At 37.8% G+C, this 17,698-nt stretch overlaps 1 protein-coding gene across 1 annotated transcript; it reads right to left on the bottom strand.

Moving 5' to 3' along the window:
• Positions 1 to 1,461: 1,461 nt before the first annotated feature.
• LOC140930613 (pyruvate dehydrogenase (acetyl-transferring) kinase, mitochondrial-like) lies at positions 1,462 to 17,344 on the bottom strand. Its single transcript, XM_073380341.1, has 13 exons — positions 17,120 to 17,344; positions 14,673 to 14,811; positions 11,635 to 11,703; positions 10,564 to 10,627; positions 10,404 to 10,470; positions 9,723 to 9,773; positions 8,769 to 8,858; positions 7,909 to 7,986; positions 6,833 to 6,909; positions 6,337 to 6,435; positions 6,020 to 6,127; positions 4,867 to 4,980; positions 1,462 to 2,562 (listed from the first exon to the last, which is right to left on the bottom strand). Exons 1-13 carry the CDS (start codon positions 17,220 to 17,222, stop codon positions 2,356 to 2,358), a joined length of 1,266 nt encoding a protein of 421 aa, XP_073236442.1. The 5' UTR covers positions 17,223 to 17,344; the 3' UTR covers positions 1,462 to 2,355.
• Positions 17,345 to 17,698: the final 354 nt, after the last annotated feature.

Below are 17,698 nucleotides of genomic sequence, written 5' to 3'. Positions count from 1 at the left end.
AATCAACAGGTTCGGTTCTGCCGTTCTGAACCATAATTTACTCTGTTTTGTTTCGGAAAGCTGCATCGACGCCTTTTTAACAGACACCCACCTAATTATAAAACAAGTTACATTCATTTTTGGCTTGAAATAAAATCAAGATGTTTTGGCAAGATTGTCACCCGTTAAAAGTCCTCTCAAGATTTAAGTTTTCATATTTATGTCGACAATTAGGACAATGGTGTTTAATAAAAAAATGCAATATTTTTCCGATAGGTCCTTCCAACTTTCTTGTAAATATTGATAAAGAGCAGTATAGCAACGGAATGTCCATGGACACTGTCATTCTCGTCCCCAGAGCCTGTCGTTTCTTGGTCAGGTGGTTACAAATTAAGCCGAGTGGCTCTGGGGACGAGAATGGGACACTGCTAGAAAGAGGACCCGTAACGGTGGTTTGTCCAAAGATAGCAAAGATATTGCTCCACAAAGTCTCGTAATCAGTTGGTGCTCTCCACCGTACAGACGTCCGTAAAATTCCGAGAATTTGTGGAGCTGTATCTTCGTTAGATTTCAACAAATCACTTTCAAACTAGGCAACTTTATTGATTTTAAGGCAGTCCTTCCAGCCGTGTTGACGGATTTTCGCTAACTGGTAGCCTGTGTAGCCCTTCCGTTTTCGCTTTTATCCTCCTTCCCTCCCCTTTTTGCACCTGCCACGCAGACTAGCTAACTGGTCCCAGTCCAATCTCGTTCCCAGAGTCTACCTTCTGATAGACAAGGGTAACGCGGACTGTAGGAACGAGATTAGTTCTAGTCAGGTAGTTTTTCAACTTTTGGCGATAGTTAAAAATAAGAATAATAATAAAAAAAAAAGGGGGACGGGCCTGCTAAACGAGTAGAACCTTTTTTATGTCTTTTAGGGGTATAATGATAATTACTCAATTAAAATGAAAGGTGGCTCCGAACCTGCTACCCAAAGTTGAATCTTGGTACAGTAAACTCTCTCTAAACGGACACACCTCTTTACCGTTTAGAACTTTGCATCCTTTAACGGCTGCAAAATGCACTCTAATATATCTCAAAATGAAACGTTTTCTCTAATTTTTCACGGCCATAAAGTTCATCTGCCAGTCCTTTTGGGCCCTTTTACAAACTAAAATGACAGAATTCCCTACCCTCTCCAATACACAAGCTAGTAACCTTCGTAAATACCCTGCAAGAGCATCCGTTTTTTTTGTCGGCTCGTTTCACCCGCCGGGAAAAAACAGGTGAAACTGGAGCCGAAAAACCCGGATGGTCTCGCAGGCTACCTCTAATTCTATACTGATGCGGGAGCCCATGACCGGTAACAAGCAACTTCCATGTGCTTGTGTCACGGCGTTTTCACGGACCAGTTTGACATGTCATTCTTTCCTGCGACCAATTAGGAGAGACCTTCCGAAATACTCCTACGCTACTCAAAAATAAGAGTAAAAGTATATACTTCTTATCAAGCGACATGTTTTATTGATAAAACGTTTCAGATTTGTTCTTCCTCTGTGGACAAATAACTGAAGACCACCACAACAACTAGAGCGGCCCCCTTAATGCATTAAGACCATATACGTTTCGATCACATTTAACCTGATCTTTAGGTGCCCAATAAAATAAGCACATGTGATAAAAATTATTTTTCCCTACGTGTCAACATAAAGAAGACTGACACCCTACACTACTAACAGCTGTCAATATTACTTTTCTCGACGTGAGATAAATACTTGGTCAAGAAAATACCTTTTGTATCTTGCTTATTTGTTCAACAACTTAAACAATCTTGAGACTTACATCGATCTTGATCTATTTCCAAGTAAACCTTGGAATGTAAAATAGCTATTGAACATTATTGTATTTACCTAGAATAAGCATGTACATTGAGTACAGTCTGTACAGCAATTGAATTGCTTAAATACGACCCACTGTGTGTTAGCATTACCTTCCTTTCATTAATCGTATTGTTTTTGTACATGTAAAACGGTTCCCCCTTACTAGGTACATTAAGCATTTCAGATCAAAGTCTAATCAAAATTTACAACTCATATTTTGTTTTGTAATTAGTTTGCCCACTTAAGGAAGAAATATAAAAATATCTTATAATTCTAAATTCTAATTACGTTGCATGTGCCGAATGATCAAATACTTTTTACAACAAGTCAAAAAAAACTCAATGGTTGTTAAATCAAAGGTTGTAGTTGATCTTGTAACAAAATAAATAAACGTATGTCAGTGCAGCGTTCCACATCCCATCGCAAATTGTGATATATTTGTAAATGTTTCTTTTAATTTTGAATAAGAAAACATCACGTAAAATATCCAGGTGAGACAGTGTCCAAGACCACTTTATGAAGAGTCAGTTTTCCTACTGTGATGCAATCTTCTTGCTCTCATTCTGCCGTGATATGTTGATAGAAATTTGTGTCCATGGCCATAGAATTTAGAGGAACTCCAGTCTCGACAGTGCTGAGCAGATAATCTTACTTCTTCATAGTTCTTGGGTGTTCTTGTATTGTATAGAGGGAGAACTTCACTTGCCTCTTCAGATAATGCCTAAAAGACATAATTGTCATGCAAATTGTTTAAAAGCTCCGTTATCGCACAATACTCAGAATCTGTCTTCTCACTGGTTAACAGCCTACAGTTTAGGTCCTGGTAAGTGTTACCAGCCTTATATCAGCTTCAGCCTCGGCGATAACACGAGTCTCAACTTCATCCAACAAATATTTATTAAATGTAGTAAGCCATGCATGACCCCACAGTACACTACATGGTGTAGATAAAATTATAAAAGCACGGCTTCACAAATAATTGTGTAATTATAGCAAAACAACAACAACAACAACGAATTCCAAGATGTCTCTGAAGCCGAAAGAAACACTTTCGTGAAAGATGCCAATTTTTTTCAATTTGTGGACACTTCTACTCTTTCCCGACACATGGTAAACCAAGACCTGAAGGACGCAAAATTCCATTCCACGAGAGTGCTGAAAAGCTAATCAATTCAGAAAATCCCCCCTTCCTTGGAGCGATGCGAGTCTCGCGAGAACGCGCGAGTGAGCGGCGAAGCCGCGAGGGGCAGAGGAAAGGAGAGCTTGCAACGATCTCTCATAAATTTTCATTTGTACTTCGCTCAGACGAAGGTAGCCTGCGAGCAAGCTCTCCTATTTGGGTAAGCGAAGTGAGCCTCGCTAGAACGTGCGAGCGAGGGGCCCCTCGCGGCTTCGCCGCTCGCTCGCGCGTTCTCGCGAGACTCGCTTCACTCGCCCAAATAGGAGAGCTTGCTCGCAGGCCAGGCCTGGTACTGCAGTGCAGCAGTGTAGAAGACCGACTCTCCGTCGCAATAACCAACAAAACATTATATGTTTGTCCTTTCCGGCACTGGAGAGTAGCGTTTTCCTGAACTTGGTTCTCTTAAGTTATACTCCAGTTGCTACCAACTCTTTCTTTTGTCCTTCTTTACGGTCAAGCTACACAGCTACACTGTCAAGTACACGTTTCTGAATGTTTTCTACCCAGTGGAATTCAATCGGGCGAAGAAACCGACTTTGGAAGGCAGCGCTTGAGCCGGGCGCTTGAATCTCTCTTCACTCTCACTCTTCTCGTTTTCAGAACTAAACAAGGCGCTTGACACAAACGAATACAACTAATGAAGGGTTTTCATTTTCCTTCCACAAGAACTACAAGCTCGGTCCGACTTATCCTTGGCTCGCAATATTCTCTTTGCGAGGACTAAATCAAACGAGCCCCCTCGTCTGCTTTGAGGGCTGAAAAACGTTCTTGGCACCAATCTGATCCCCTTGAGAACCAAACTTGTCACAAAGACGAAGAGGGCGCCAGCTTGGCCTGTTATCTATCAACTTTGTTTTCCGGAACGTCTTTTTCCAGCCAACGGTATTTCCCTTCGTCTTAGCCTGCTGCAGTACGGACGACTTTTCAAAAGTAAACGAAACGAGAATCAAAGTATTAATTCTCATCCGAGCGGACACGTTGAAGTTCGATGTCCCCGTGGCTTTGATGCTGTTGCAAAAGCGATTTATAAATAAATAATTCTACGCGCCCTCGGCTGTCTAAACTTGACAGGCGGTTGTCAACTTTCTAATCTGCGGCACGTTTGCGGTGACAGTTTTCACGCTTTGCAGAGTCCCAGGGTTTCCGGGGTGGAAATGAAAATTTTTGAGAGATCGTTGCAAGCTCTCCTTTCCTCGGCCCCTCGCTCGCGTGTTCTGGCTCGCCCAAATAGGAGAGCTTGCTCGCAGGCTACAGGAAATTCGTACTGTGGCACAGGACTGCAAAGTTTGGAAGCGCATGGAGGTGGACTGTTGGCACCACTGGGAACCCCCATAGCGCCTCAGCCGAGCAGAGATTCAAATGCAGCAAATTGCCAATCCTCGGCTCCATAATCTTGTTCTGTCAGGGGTACTAAGCCATAAACTTTGTAAGTCTTAGTCTACAAGCAAAATCTAAACCTGAAGGTGGGGTCAGTGCCACAGTCAAGATCTTGTTCACATACCAAGAATTTTCCACCAACAACATTACTTTAAAACACATTGTATTTAAACCCAATGGGACCAGTTTCGTCCTTTCCTTTTGGATAATAAGATAGTAAATATCCTATTCAGGACTTCAAATAACTTCAATTCTTTTATTATTGAACTTAGACCTACTGAAATGCTGTTCTCATGTTTCAGTATTGATATGAAATCCTATGGCAGGATCATTCAAGTGAACAACCTCGTTCCCAGGGTTCTCTCCTACCCACCCCCATGGAGCGAGAGAGAACGCTCCATGGGGGCGGGTAGGAGAGAACCCTGGGAACGAGGTTGTCAAGTGAAGTTACAGGAAAAAAAAAGTTACCTTCAACCAGATCACAGCATCAGTTCCAAATCCTTCCATGGAATAAAGCTGAAGGTCTCCATCAAAGTATCTAGCATACAATCTCGATAATGGCAAACCATATCCATAACCAGCCTGGAGAATAAACGTACAATCCAAGTGTAAAACTGATTCGGATAATAATCGTTAATTTATTACTTCAGAACTACATATTTCTGTGTGTGATTTACAAGACTTTTGAGTACACTATTTAAAACAGTAAATTCATGATTTTTAAACAGGAGTGGAAGATGGAACATCAAACTGTATGCAGCTGTATTTTGTTGAGGGGATTTTATTTTGTGTTGACGGACAGAACTGGCAACTACTGAGGACTTCATTCACTTTTTGGAAGTTACTACGGTTCGAGCTCTGTTGCCTGGATCTCATTTTATAATGATTAATTTGTACAGAGGATGAACCAGTTATCGACTAGCAACCACTCTACGCAGTAAGATTACATACAGACACTGTCCTTTAATGGGGAAACTTTGGAGAACAAAGCAATCTACACCCCTCCCAACCACCCTCCATTCAAAGCAACGCTGTGCTCTAAGGAAAATTGGGGGAAGCCCAGTGCTCTTAAGGATGTCCAGCATGTGATTTATATGAAAGAAATGAGATTTTCTAGTTGGCTAAGAGCAACAGTTGAATGCCAGGGGCCACCAGGCACTGCCAGAGCTCAGCCCTGCAAAGTTTGGGCACTTGTTGTTTCCTACAGGCTCAGGGGAAGGAATGCTTCATTCTCCATTTGAGGGTTCGTGGAGATTGTTGGATCCAAAATTCAAGACTTTTTCCAAACTTATTTCCAAAACAAGGGTTTCTTTTTCCAGACTCAAGGTTAACAAATAGGTGTGATCAATAGAGACCTTAAATAATCCAGCAACAAAGCTTTTTTCCTGGTGTGCTGTAAATATATAGGCAAGACTGAATAAGATTTAACCAAAACGAAAAAAAGGTTTCAGTTATAAAAGCACTTGTTGTTCAAGACTTTTTCAAACGAACTATACGAGCCCTGCCCTTTTGAAGTTAGTGAAACATCACAAATGACCTTCAGGGCAGTGTCTCAATTATTTTTTTTGCTGATCGTAGCCAAATTTTTCATGTATATGTATAAAAGGGAAAAAACTCTCACCATGGGGGCTGCAGCACCAGTTGTCAGTGGCTCAGGAGCTGATGTATAGTGATACTCAAACACTTGATCTATTTCACTTTTGGCTATTCCACCGCCCTGGTCAGAAATCTAAAGAAATGTAATTAGTTAGCAAAGTCATCAATATGGCTGGCAAAAATAAGCCTGTGATGACAGTATTGCCAGAACTCAGATAGTCTGAGTTTGATTTTTTCTGACTTTTTCAATCTTTACAGGCCTAATAATTGGCTATTAGTATAACTTGACAAAAAGAAAAACACATAATACTTTGGATCGTACTTGACACATGTTCCACTCACCTTGATTGTTAGATCCTGTTTCCCTTTGGTTATTAATATTTTCAAAGGAGGAATGTCTATACTGCTCCCATGCTGTTCAACAACTGCTCGCATGGCATTCTTAAAGACAGAGAATAATGTCGTTATTGTGGTTATACGAAGTAACTTGTATGTGGCATTTTTTATATAGAAAAGACAAAACACAGTCTGGTCAACAAATCTTTAGGGAAAGGAATGGAGGCTGCAATGACTGCAAGATTTTCCAGTAACTATTAAAAGGTTAATGTAATGCAGACTTGATGCTAAACTGATCAAAGAAATTTTTTCAGCGATAAACAGACAAGGTGGATAATCATAGCATAGACTTTGTTTGGTGACTTGCATCATGTCTTTCTCAGATACAAAAGTTCATTTCTTGACAAAAATTAGAAAAATGTAGCAACCCCTGTTAAACATTAGTGTGATCAACTCGAGTGAGAAAAAGTGCTGTCCATAGGTTCAACGTGCAGTCACATACCTTAAGTAATTCAAAGAGCATGTGATACAAATGGCCAGGAACATAGGCCACTTGAACAGGTTTCTTTGGATCATAAGCTGCACAAAGAAAGTATAATAAAATTAGTACACTGCAACTTTGTAATGTTTATTATGAGGATACATGAAAAAATAAAAAGCAAAGGTTTTGTGCATTGACTCGGTTAAAGATGATTTTAGAGAAGAAAACATTAATTTAATCCTTGCCTAACATGGACAAGGTGAATGACGCACCAAGTTAACAACAGTGGTTTGTAATTACAATAACTGTGCTAAAAATACATGTGGGATAGGTCATGCAACTGAGCTCCGAAGTTTCTTTTAACTGTATATCATGAAATGGTTTTGTCATGGTTTAAAGGGAACAGTGTCCCGATTATGCGCACGCGTCATCTTAAAAAGACAACAGAACTGTCATATTGATGTTACAAGATTTCCTTCCGGTCCACACCACTGATGAAGATTTGTTGTTTACATTCTCAAGGATATGCTAGACTTTTGAAGAAGTCTTTCGTCGTATTTCAAATTTGGCTCGCAGCACAAAGACTTCTCGCGATTTTGTCTCTAGCTGGCTCGGCTACCTTGCGACCTAAAAAGCTCGTTCAGCTCACTTTACAGCTTTTCTGCTGTGAAACTTGTGTCAGAGGTCAATTTGTGGCAAGTCCAAGTTCAGTAAGCAGGCAGCAGAAAAGTTACTTTGCAAGTATGAGCCATGACAGGCAACGATGCACAAGCAGACAGGCTATTCCACAAGAGAAAACTGTAAAAAGACACATGAGCCCCTGCAATGTGATTAGGGTACCCCTGCATAGCCCCAATGAGAGACAGCTGGCTAACCAGGCCTCGTGTTCGTTTTAGCCACATTGGTTTTCTCAACATCTGACACTAAACAGGACCCAGTTGTTTAAAAGACAGACTTTAAGTTGTTCATAGGGTAAAATGCTACCTATCATGAAACGAAATGAGAGTTTCCTCTCATTTGTGGAAAGTGATTTATCTGGTGGATAGCGCTATTAGCCTTTTGAACAATCTCAAAGGACCAGAAATCTAAAAACGTACCATTCACTTGAGAAATTTCTACCGATGGAGAGGCCATGTAGTTTTGCTCACAGAGGTAAGCAGCATTGTTGATAGCATCTGAGAACAAACGAAACAACAGTAAAAATGAGCTTATTGAATCTAATCTTGTGGATTTTCTAATGGCTGGACATTTTTTCCCAACAGCATGCGCTCTCATAAAGTTACTTCAAGGTCACATGAAATCCAACAATGAACCCATTTCCCACCAAAATCTCTGAGCAGGCAACAATGCAAAATCTATGATGTAAGAAAGTAACAGTGCACTGTTACTTGTGAATGTTGACGGACAACTGCCATTACAACGAGATTAAAAGAATTTCCAGCTATATACCAAATCACTCAAATCTCAATGTTTCCCTCAGAACCAGTCACAAAGTGTTTATTACATCATTATTATGCGTACTGTATTGCAATAATCACTGGGACATGAATTTGGATACCTTTGATCAAATTATCAACATCATATTGTTTACTCCAGATACAGTGGAACCCCAATAAAACAAACCTCCATGGAACAAAGTTCTCGGTATAATGAACAATTTTTTTACCCCAGTAATTTCTTGTAAAAATGTATAGAAAAGAACTTCAATAAAACGAAACATTGTTTTGGCAAACATATTTTGTCAAACCCTTGGTGCATCGTTATGTTGAGGTTCTATCTTATATTGCTGATTAAAAAAAAGATTAAATTGAGATATTTAGATTTAATGACCGCAAGATAACAGGGCAGTACGACAGCAAGAATTTTGAATATAGACTTAATTTCTGACTATTCAATTCAGAATATTCTTAATTATTATCCCTATAAATAAACAAAAGATCACATTAATGTACAGCACCTTCAACAACAGACACAACATGGCAGTTTGGGTCAAAACAACCAACAAAATTACTCTTAGAACTTCTAGCATCCTGTCCAAATAACAGCACTGGTAAACAGAAAGAAAACAAAAAACCCGTTATTTTAGAAACAAAACCCTTGTGGAAAATTATTTAGCATTTGCCAATTCCACATTATAGTACTGCTCAAAAGTAAGTTGCCACCCTCATGCAAAACTCCTCTCTCAAGTTGAAACTCTCGAGAGGGTTGAAGAATTGCAAGTATCAAGCATCTCAGTTTGGATCAGAGCCGACTGCTGGCTATTATTACACTGACAAAAGCTTACCAACAGCTCAACTTAATCTGTAAAACAAAGACATGGGGTATTTTTGAAGGTGCAGTTGAGTAAAAAAGGTAGCTTGAATAATAGTGAAGAACGTTTAGTTTTTCTTTTACAACATCACTGCTAAATATATGTGAAGTAAATTGCCACTCCAGGGCTGAGACATATCAGGGCCTCATAGCCCCTTCTGCTTTACTTTTGCCTTTAACTGACTGGGAAAACTGTAGCTTTTGCAGAAAACTACAGTGCTAGGTCCCCTGAATTTCACAGACTGTAAACGGCCTTCAGTCTGTTAATTGTCTTCAGGGTGATATCAAATGTTCCACACAAGTGCAAAGTAGTTAGTGGCAATACTGCTGAGACATGAGAAACAAGGAGATAACTGTTGAGTGAGACAAACTTCACTGTTTCCAAAAGAAAATTCTGCAGCTTGGTGTCAGAGTACTCACTCAGTGTCAGTTCCAGATTGTTGTTGGTCATAACAAATCACAAGTAGTTGAATTACTGTTGTGTCAACATGTTTTGGTTACTTTAACATCAACCAGATTTATGTGGCAGTGAAATGCATTTACTGATAGGTAATTTAAATTAACAATTTAGATCTGATAAAAATTACTCATAGATACTTACGGTGTTGAGTAATTAACATTCGAATACTAATACGATTCATGTAAAAGCGATCTGTTAAAAGAAAAAGCATTCATAACAAGTAAAACGTTAGAACACATGAAAACTGAGAAGAAAAACGAACAGGTACTGTGTAAATCCCCCATCTATAATAGAAGTGCACTTAGTTGTCTAGTTAGTTAAATGGCTCCACTTGAATACCTTAAAACAAAATTAATGACAAACATTTTTATCACTGGATAAAAGTGTCAGTTACATGTAAATAGACCTTTTTCAAAAAGTCCATAATACTCTTTGTTGTCTCTCCAAAATTTTGCATCAGCATTGTTTTCAAGTTCTCTTGAGGCAATAATTATTGTAAGTCAAAAGAGAAATTGAAAACAATTCTTATGCAACATTATGGAGGGACAACAAAGAGTATTATGATATTTTTGAAAGAGGCCTATTGCCAGTAGGCAACCAGTTTGCTACTAACAAGCATGACAAAAGATTTGAACTTCGAACAAATTCAGCTAATGGTCAGAATGAGAATAAAATCCTGGATTGCAAGTCTGATGCCCTGACTACTGGGCCTTGTTGTCTCCCTTTGTATACAAGGTGACTTAAAAGACTGAAAAAGTCATAATTAAAAATGTACTGACATGTCGTTAAAAATGCTTGAAAATATTTCATAACATTACCTACCTAAAAAGTATTCTATTGAAGGATGAAAAGCATCATCTCCTTCACGCTGACGCAGTTCCATTATTCCCTAAATAAGTATAACAAATTTAATTTAACTTAAGGCCAAATAAAAAAGCTGAAATTTACTATTGCCACAATACAATAATGATTACTCATTCACCTGAGCCATGGTTTCAACCACATTGTCATGACGCTGTTTGATGTACTTTAAACTTTGAGTAAATCTGAAGGAATAAGAAAATGACAGGTACATGTGGGCTGCATGCCAAGTATTTGAAAGCTAAGGGGAAATTTAGGTGCACAAAAATGCCGTGTGTGCAAAATAGGAAGGAAGGTAATGCCTGTTGCAAAGCCATTGTACAAAAGTCCAACTGAATTATTTTTACAAGACCTTTAAGTACAAAATTTTTGCACAATAAGCAATCATAGCTTTGTATTGTTTGACAAACAACACTTGAAGACTACAATAATTTCCCAGTGAAAAAGCAAAGTTAAGAATTTAATGAAAAAAGAAACTCACTACTTTAGTTGGTCAAACCAGTATGTTTACAAAAATTGTTGTTGCTGCAACAGTAGAAAACAAGAACTGCGCATTATGAATTCTTTACTAACGTCATTTTCTTTTTAGCTATTGATAAGAAATGATACTAATCATTTCCAATGTTCTCTGTGTGTTTTTACCCCAATAAAAGTACAGGGCCGAGTTGTTCAAAGCCAGGTTAAGATAACCAAGGGTTAGAGCGAGATTTGAATTCAAATTTGAAATCTTAAAAAGCATTTCAGTTTTAATTCTTTTTGTCTACAAGTTGATGATTGAAAGCTCTAAATATAACAGAGAAAATTATCCGAGAAAATGCTTTTGAACACAAGAAAGAGAAACCCGGGTTAAATTTAACCCCGGCTTAAGGGCTAATCAGCCTTCGAACAACTGGGCCCAGCATTAAACCACAAGAACAAACAAAGTTAAAAAAATATCAGCTTCTATCAAAAGTGCCACGTTTGAGTCGCAGACCCAAATAAAATTTTGCCCGTTAAAATAATACTGTACATTTACGAAACAAATTTCTGATGACCAACTGTTGCTTGAAGCCTTAACACGGTCACATTGGATCATTAGGTAAAAAATCAACTGATGCAACTCACATGGTATTTATGTTACAAAACACAAGCCTCATCAGATTATTAGGATCAAATCAACTGAGACTGCAAACTTCAAAGGAAAAGTAATTACCTGTTTGTAACTTCATCTGTTTCTTCTTCATCTTGAAACTCTATAAGTTCACTAAAACTTTGGACATACCTGGAAGACAAGTTAATGACATGAACTTACAATGAGTTTTAAACAATTTGCCCTGGGAATTTTGCCAAAAGCTAGTTGAACCAACAGTCTTCTGGTCACTGTCTGGCTATAAAGAACCAAAATTGCCCCAAATCCAATTTATCATTTTATGGGTCAAACACTTAAATGCGGCCCTCTGATCCAGATGCAAAATATTAGCTTCTGAAGTTCAGGCATGCATACAAAGCAAAATTTCTATATAGTTTTTGGACTCGCCTTTCACCTTCCACTTCCTCTCCTTCACTCTTCTATCCCTTTTCTTACGTCCCCAATTCTTTCTTTTACCGGGTATTTACTAGGCTTCATTTCGTTACAAAACGATTCTGGGAAAGCTTTTAGGATAACAGGATTAAATGGAAGGTAGTGCAGGTGGGTAGTGGAACAGGATTTTCATTGGCATTTTTGGGTTTAACTTCCATGGTCTTTCATACTTTATTGTTGGTCTCCTGGACTGAAACATGCTCATCATGTGTAATTGCACCTGTGCATTCATAAAACCCCCAGTGCGATTGACTTGCTTCCCTGCTTCCTTACGTACTTGCACTAGTACAACGTTAAACAGTACATATAGCTTTAAGCAATGATAGTAAAAGTAATGTAGGAATAACACAACCAGGTTCTAAATAATAAAGTTACATTGTTTTCCTTTCATCTGTGTATGTTTAATTTTTCCTTGATGACATATATACGTGGCACTGTTAAGCTTTTTACTTTTTGTTTTGAAATAGATGCTCTTAACACTGTAAACTGTGCTCCTAAAATTTTCAGCTGTGCACCTAAAATTTCGGCAGTACACCTAAAAATTTACATCTGGTTGCACAAGTGCTCCCAAACTCAAATTTAAACTTTGAGCCCTGCACGGGGAAGTAAGTTTTTGGCAATATTGAAACGACAGAAGAACTAAAATCAATGCTCATGAAAAAAAAAATTTCAGGTAAGTTGTAAAATAACTTTCTTTGCACCCTGATAATATAAACTGGTATAAGCAACAAAGCAAACAAGCAAATGGTCTATACTGTTCTTCTATCTTTTAGGTTGCATAATTTATGCCAGTGGTGTATCGTGCCAGAAAATATCCATACCTCCCCCATCGATGCCAATAAAATTTCTGAGGGAACACCTAAATGAACAACGATGTTCATAGTTCCATTGAAGAAAAACATCTAATTATTAAATGATTATGACCTTTATTTATTAATAATTTGTTTGCTGCCACAACATAAGATGCGGTAAGTATATGTTAGAATAGTTTGAGTATTGTGAGTTTTGTATGACCCTCTGGAAAAATTAATTCAAATGGACACCCCTTCTACACATGAAAATGATGGAAACAAATCAAGGAAAAGCATTATTTTCAAGAAACACAACTTCTATTCCAATTACAAAAATTAAGGCTTGATGAAGAGCTAGAAATCACAATAATTATAAACCAGAATTGTCTCCAAATCAACTTCTTTGCCCAAAAAGATCACTGACCATACTTTGTGTAGTGAAATTTGCGAGCAGACTTTCGGTCACATGCCTTTTAACATAATACTTCACAAGGATCAGGTTCAGTATTTTTTCCAGCTTTTGTTGTTTTAAAAGGTTCCAATCAGTCTTTTTCTTTCCACATTTTAAAGTCTTATCCATTTACCTGCACTTTTAGTCCACTTTTTAAGGTCAGCAATGTTTTACACTCAGACTTTAGGTAAGGAATTGGATGTTGTAATTCTTTGAATGCATTCCTTAGATGCAAACAGATATAAATCTACATGAAAGGGTGTTGCAAACACTGCAAACATAATTTTGAATAGATGTTACTAGTTAGCAAACATAATATTCAAACCGTTCAACCTGTCTGTCAAATGCTTTGCACAGATTTTTTGAAGCTTTCGAACAGATCATTGTGAAACAGCAAATGCCTATCCCCTCAAAGAAGATAATCACATGTATGAGTCGCTTTGCTTCTTATGGCACATTTACACTAGCCAGAAGATTGGCTCATAGATAAGCCACAATCTTGATTTTAATCCTAAAATTTTAGCAAAAAGGTGAAGATTATACATGAATTTTTACAGTGACCAAATTTATATTCTAGGCATTAACCAATCCACCCTTGAGCCACCCGTAACTGCCTGTCCAGATCCTTGTCCCTCCTGCCCCTCGTGACATCATCAGTGTTAATGGTCAAGGACAACTTTGTCCACTTATTTGTGCAGAGTGAAGAGACCTTTCCAACCACACCAGATTGAGCACAATTCAGTCAAGGACACCAGAGAAAAAGTCAAAAAACCTTGTAACATTGACCTGAAAGTTTCCATGAAAATCTTGCTTCATTCCCCCCTTCTTTCCTTTCATCTAATCAAATGAAAACTTTTCCCACAAAATGAAGCCTACTACATACCCAGCAAAAGAAAAAAAAGGAGACAAGAAAAGTGAAAAAAGAGAGAAGGAGAGAAAGCGAAAAGCAAAAGTCTTTCTGTGCATGCCTGAACTTAGCAAGCTAATATTTTGCATCTGGAACAGAAGGCTGCATTAAAGTGCTTGACTGGCTATAAATTACATCAGTAAGTAGCAATGTTTGTACTGAGGTCAAAATTAACCCCTTGAAAAGTGATTTTCATTGTCCAACCCCCTCCCCTCTGGAATTTCCTCTGACCTCCCATCCCCTCAGAGTTTCCAATTCCCTCCATGGTGGGGTATGGATATTTTCTTGAACCACAAATTAGGGTCGTTTGAGTTAAGGTGTTGACCGATTGTCATAAACGAAGTGAAATGTTTTAACTGTTAGGAAGTGTGAATCTGTTTACTTAGGTATGTAAGCTCATATTTATAAAACTTTCTTGAATAGGCTTAATTCCGATAAATTTGACACTTCCTCCAGTAATATTAGCTGTTTAATATCACTGAAAATGAGCATGTTGATTAAAATTGCTAGAAGGTCTTACCAGCCTCTGACCAACTCAACAGATGGCATTTTAAGCAGGTTTTTGGGAAGCAGATCAATCTCACGGATGATGTGAGCAAGCCGCACTGGTAATTCATGTCGTCCAAACTGAAAAGATTCCACTGGCTTTGCAGTCTTGCCTGCAAAGAAAGTTTAAAAAGAAAGACCTTACTTAAAAGTACCATGAAAATGACAAGAAAAAAGCACTGTAATGATTGTGATTGGCAAATGCTATATCTTGTTTGAATTCTAGCTAATTTGTTGTGTAGAATAGGATCAAAATAGAATGGACTCAAGAGGCTACATATACCACATTTCCTCGAATAATAGCCATCCCTTGATTAATCGCCTCCCTTGAATAATTGCCCCCCTTTGACAGAAATACTTAAAATAATTGCCTCCCTTGAACAATCACCCCTCTTGCCATCTTCTCTTCCTTTTATCCCCTCCTTGTCAAGTTGAAGTACAATGAGATTCAGCAAAACTGATCAGTGATGATTCAAGCTTTGAAAATTAATCAAGGAACTAAACTTGGAGTACTTAACAAGCCCCTGTTCAGTTTATTAGCCGTCATTATTTTTTGATTTAATGGGAAAATAAAGCAAAATATTTAGGGCACAACTTACAGTGAGCAATATTTGAAATAATATCCCTCATATATTCGCCTTTCCTCGAATAATCACCCCCAGCTATTATTCGAGGAAATACAGTATATGAGGTGCTTATAAATATCACTTTAAACATTATATTTGACTTAACTACATTCGTAAAATAACACTAAAGTTTACCCACAATAAGCAGTAAATAAACTTTCTTTTATCTGTATTGTACTTTGTGTGATATCAGGAGGTTCTAAAGTAAAAGTTTTGCCAGACTAAGAGAATGTTAAGTCACTTAACTGCCATTTCCATTTTATGACCAAGCATAACTACAACTACTTATATTGATCTCACATTTTCTGATCACCTACAACAGTTTCATTATTATACATGCATAATATTCATCTCTAATTAATTTTTCTTGATAGGAAAAACAAACCTATCAAGTATATAACGTTAACTGTCACCCTGAGAATGCTTAGTATAAAATCACACCTTTAGAGATTAAATATGGTATCTCAGTAACAACAAATAAAGTTTCCTTCACATCAATTTTAAAGGAGAATTTTACTCGGTATTTTCAAATTCTTCATAAATAGAAAATTGTTGTAACCATCAGCTGACTGTGGATCTAAGAGTGATTTTATTAAAATAGAAGGACCATATTATTTAAATTGCAGTATGTGAAGAAACAAAGTTTGGAGTCTGTCTTCAGATTAACTGTCTTGTTACATAAAGGCCCAAATGTTTTCAATTTCGGATTTGTTGTTTTTTTTTTTACTAGGACTCATGATTTTTCACAAAATTTAATAGTCCCAGGCCTCACCATAACTATTTGTAACAAAATTACTGCTAAATGAAAGTTCCTTCAATTCATCAGATAAACAAGATTTGCAGAGGGTTACAAAGACACAAGTTTTGCCAGAACCACTATGCAAGTTTGGCTTTAAATATTAATAATGTTTACATGCCAAGAAGACCAAAGCCAAAACAAAAAAAGAATTTAATTAGAATTCTTTACTGAACAATAGCTTTGGACTGTTTGTTTCTCGTGATGGCTGTACAAAAAAGAAATCGATGCCAATGACTAAAATGTTCTACATGAATACATGGTATGATTTTCAACATGATGAACACTTCCTGAATAGACTCACATAAAACTTGTGACAATCATATGATCTCCAAACTATTCCAAAACGGACGCGGTTTGAAATAACAAAATGTTGTCACGGAACACGGGGGCGTTGTGGGGGCGCTGCCTGTACGTCAGAATAAAAACAGAAATTCTAGCCATCGTAAATAAACCAAACTTTCTCCTTGTTTTTGCAGTAAAAATCGAAACAACAAGCAAAATATTAAGATAGTGTACATTATATAATTTTTTTTTAGCTTGTGGGGCTCACAAGGATGGAATAAAATTCAGGCGCGGGAAATTCACAGTTTTCGCGTCAACGAATGATCACGCAGCGAAAATCGCTTTGGTAAAGCGCGCGGCCGGCGAGTAGAAACGCCTCACGTTACTCCGATGATCGGATTGACTAAAAACAACAGAAAAAAGATAAACAAAACTCAGGATTTTTCTTCGCAATAAACTATTTTACGAATATAACCTCTTTCTCCAGAGATACAATTTGCATATTCAAGCCTTCTTTTGCATTCACACACATGATCGAGTTAGCAACCGTATCGGCTAAAAAGACTCTAAAAATGCGTCTTTGCAAAGTAAGTTTCAAAGCAAGAACTATATTTTGTTGCTGGTTCTGATCCTTTACAAAGGATGACAATAAATAGTTCAAGTTACAAGGGATAAAATTACAGCTTTGATCAGTGATATCGAAATAGTACTCACCAAAAGAAGTGAATTGCTCAATCGACAAACAAGACTGTTGGTAGCGACTGTATCGTTGAATAAGCTTAGCGATGTCTTGCAATAAAATTCTTGTCAGCCGCATGATGAACTCAGGGTTACCTAGTCACTATAATAATTCGTTTTCTTCTTGATTTCATGAAGATACTCTTAGAGTCCGCCTAAAAACATTCTTGCTCTGTGTAAACTCCCATGGCTGAACCTTGTACCCGCCGAAAACAACGGACCACGTGTTCAAATTAAACCAATCACAGCCAGTGAATCCATGCATGAAGAGAAACACGTTTCACGGTTTATTCAGGATACTCATAGGGCAGGGGAGAGGTGAGTACTGTGACTGCAGTCCCAAGGCTTCTTCAGAAATCATGCTGGTTGTTGGAGGTATTAAAAAAATGTTTTTCGAATGCTCTCTTTTAATTCAAGTACAATTTCCACCTATTTTTCTTTCTATGTTTAAATTCCTGCTAGCGTCACTATTGCGTCATCCATAACAAAGCGCTCCACTCACTCCACAGAGCTCGCTCCACAAAAGGATCATCGGTTGATTTCGGAGGAACCTCG

This window comes from Porites lutea, chromosome 3 (assembly GCF_958299795.1).
Source record: "Porites lutea chromosome 3, jaPorLute2.1, whole genome shotgun sequence".
Taxonomy (NCBI): Eukaryota; Metazoa; Cnidaria; class Anthozoa; order Scleractinia; family Poritidae; genus Porites; species Porites lutea.
This window is presented reverse-complemented; position numbering and strand designations above follow the sequence as displayed.

Excerpts from the sequence above, each read along its gene's own strand:
- LOC140930613 (XM_073380341.1), bottom strand. The coding sequence starts at position 17,222 with ATGCGGCTGACAAGAATTTTATTGCAAGACATCGCTAAGCTTATTCAA. Across the intron at positions 10,471-10,563 it reads TGGTTGAAACCATGGCTCAG|GGAATAATGGAACTGCGTCA; the intron begins GTGAATGAGTAA and ends ATACTTATTTAG. Across the intron at positions 6,436-6,832 it reads TGCTCTTTGAATTACTTAAG|AATGCCATGCGAGCAGTTGT; the intron begins GTATGTGACTGC and ends TCTGTCTTTAAG.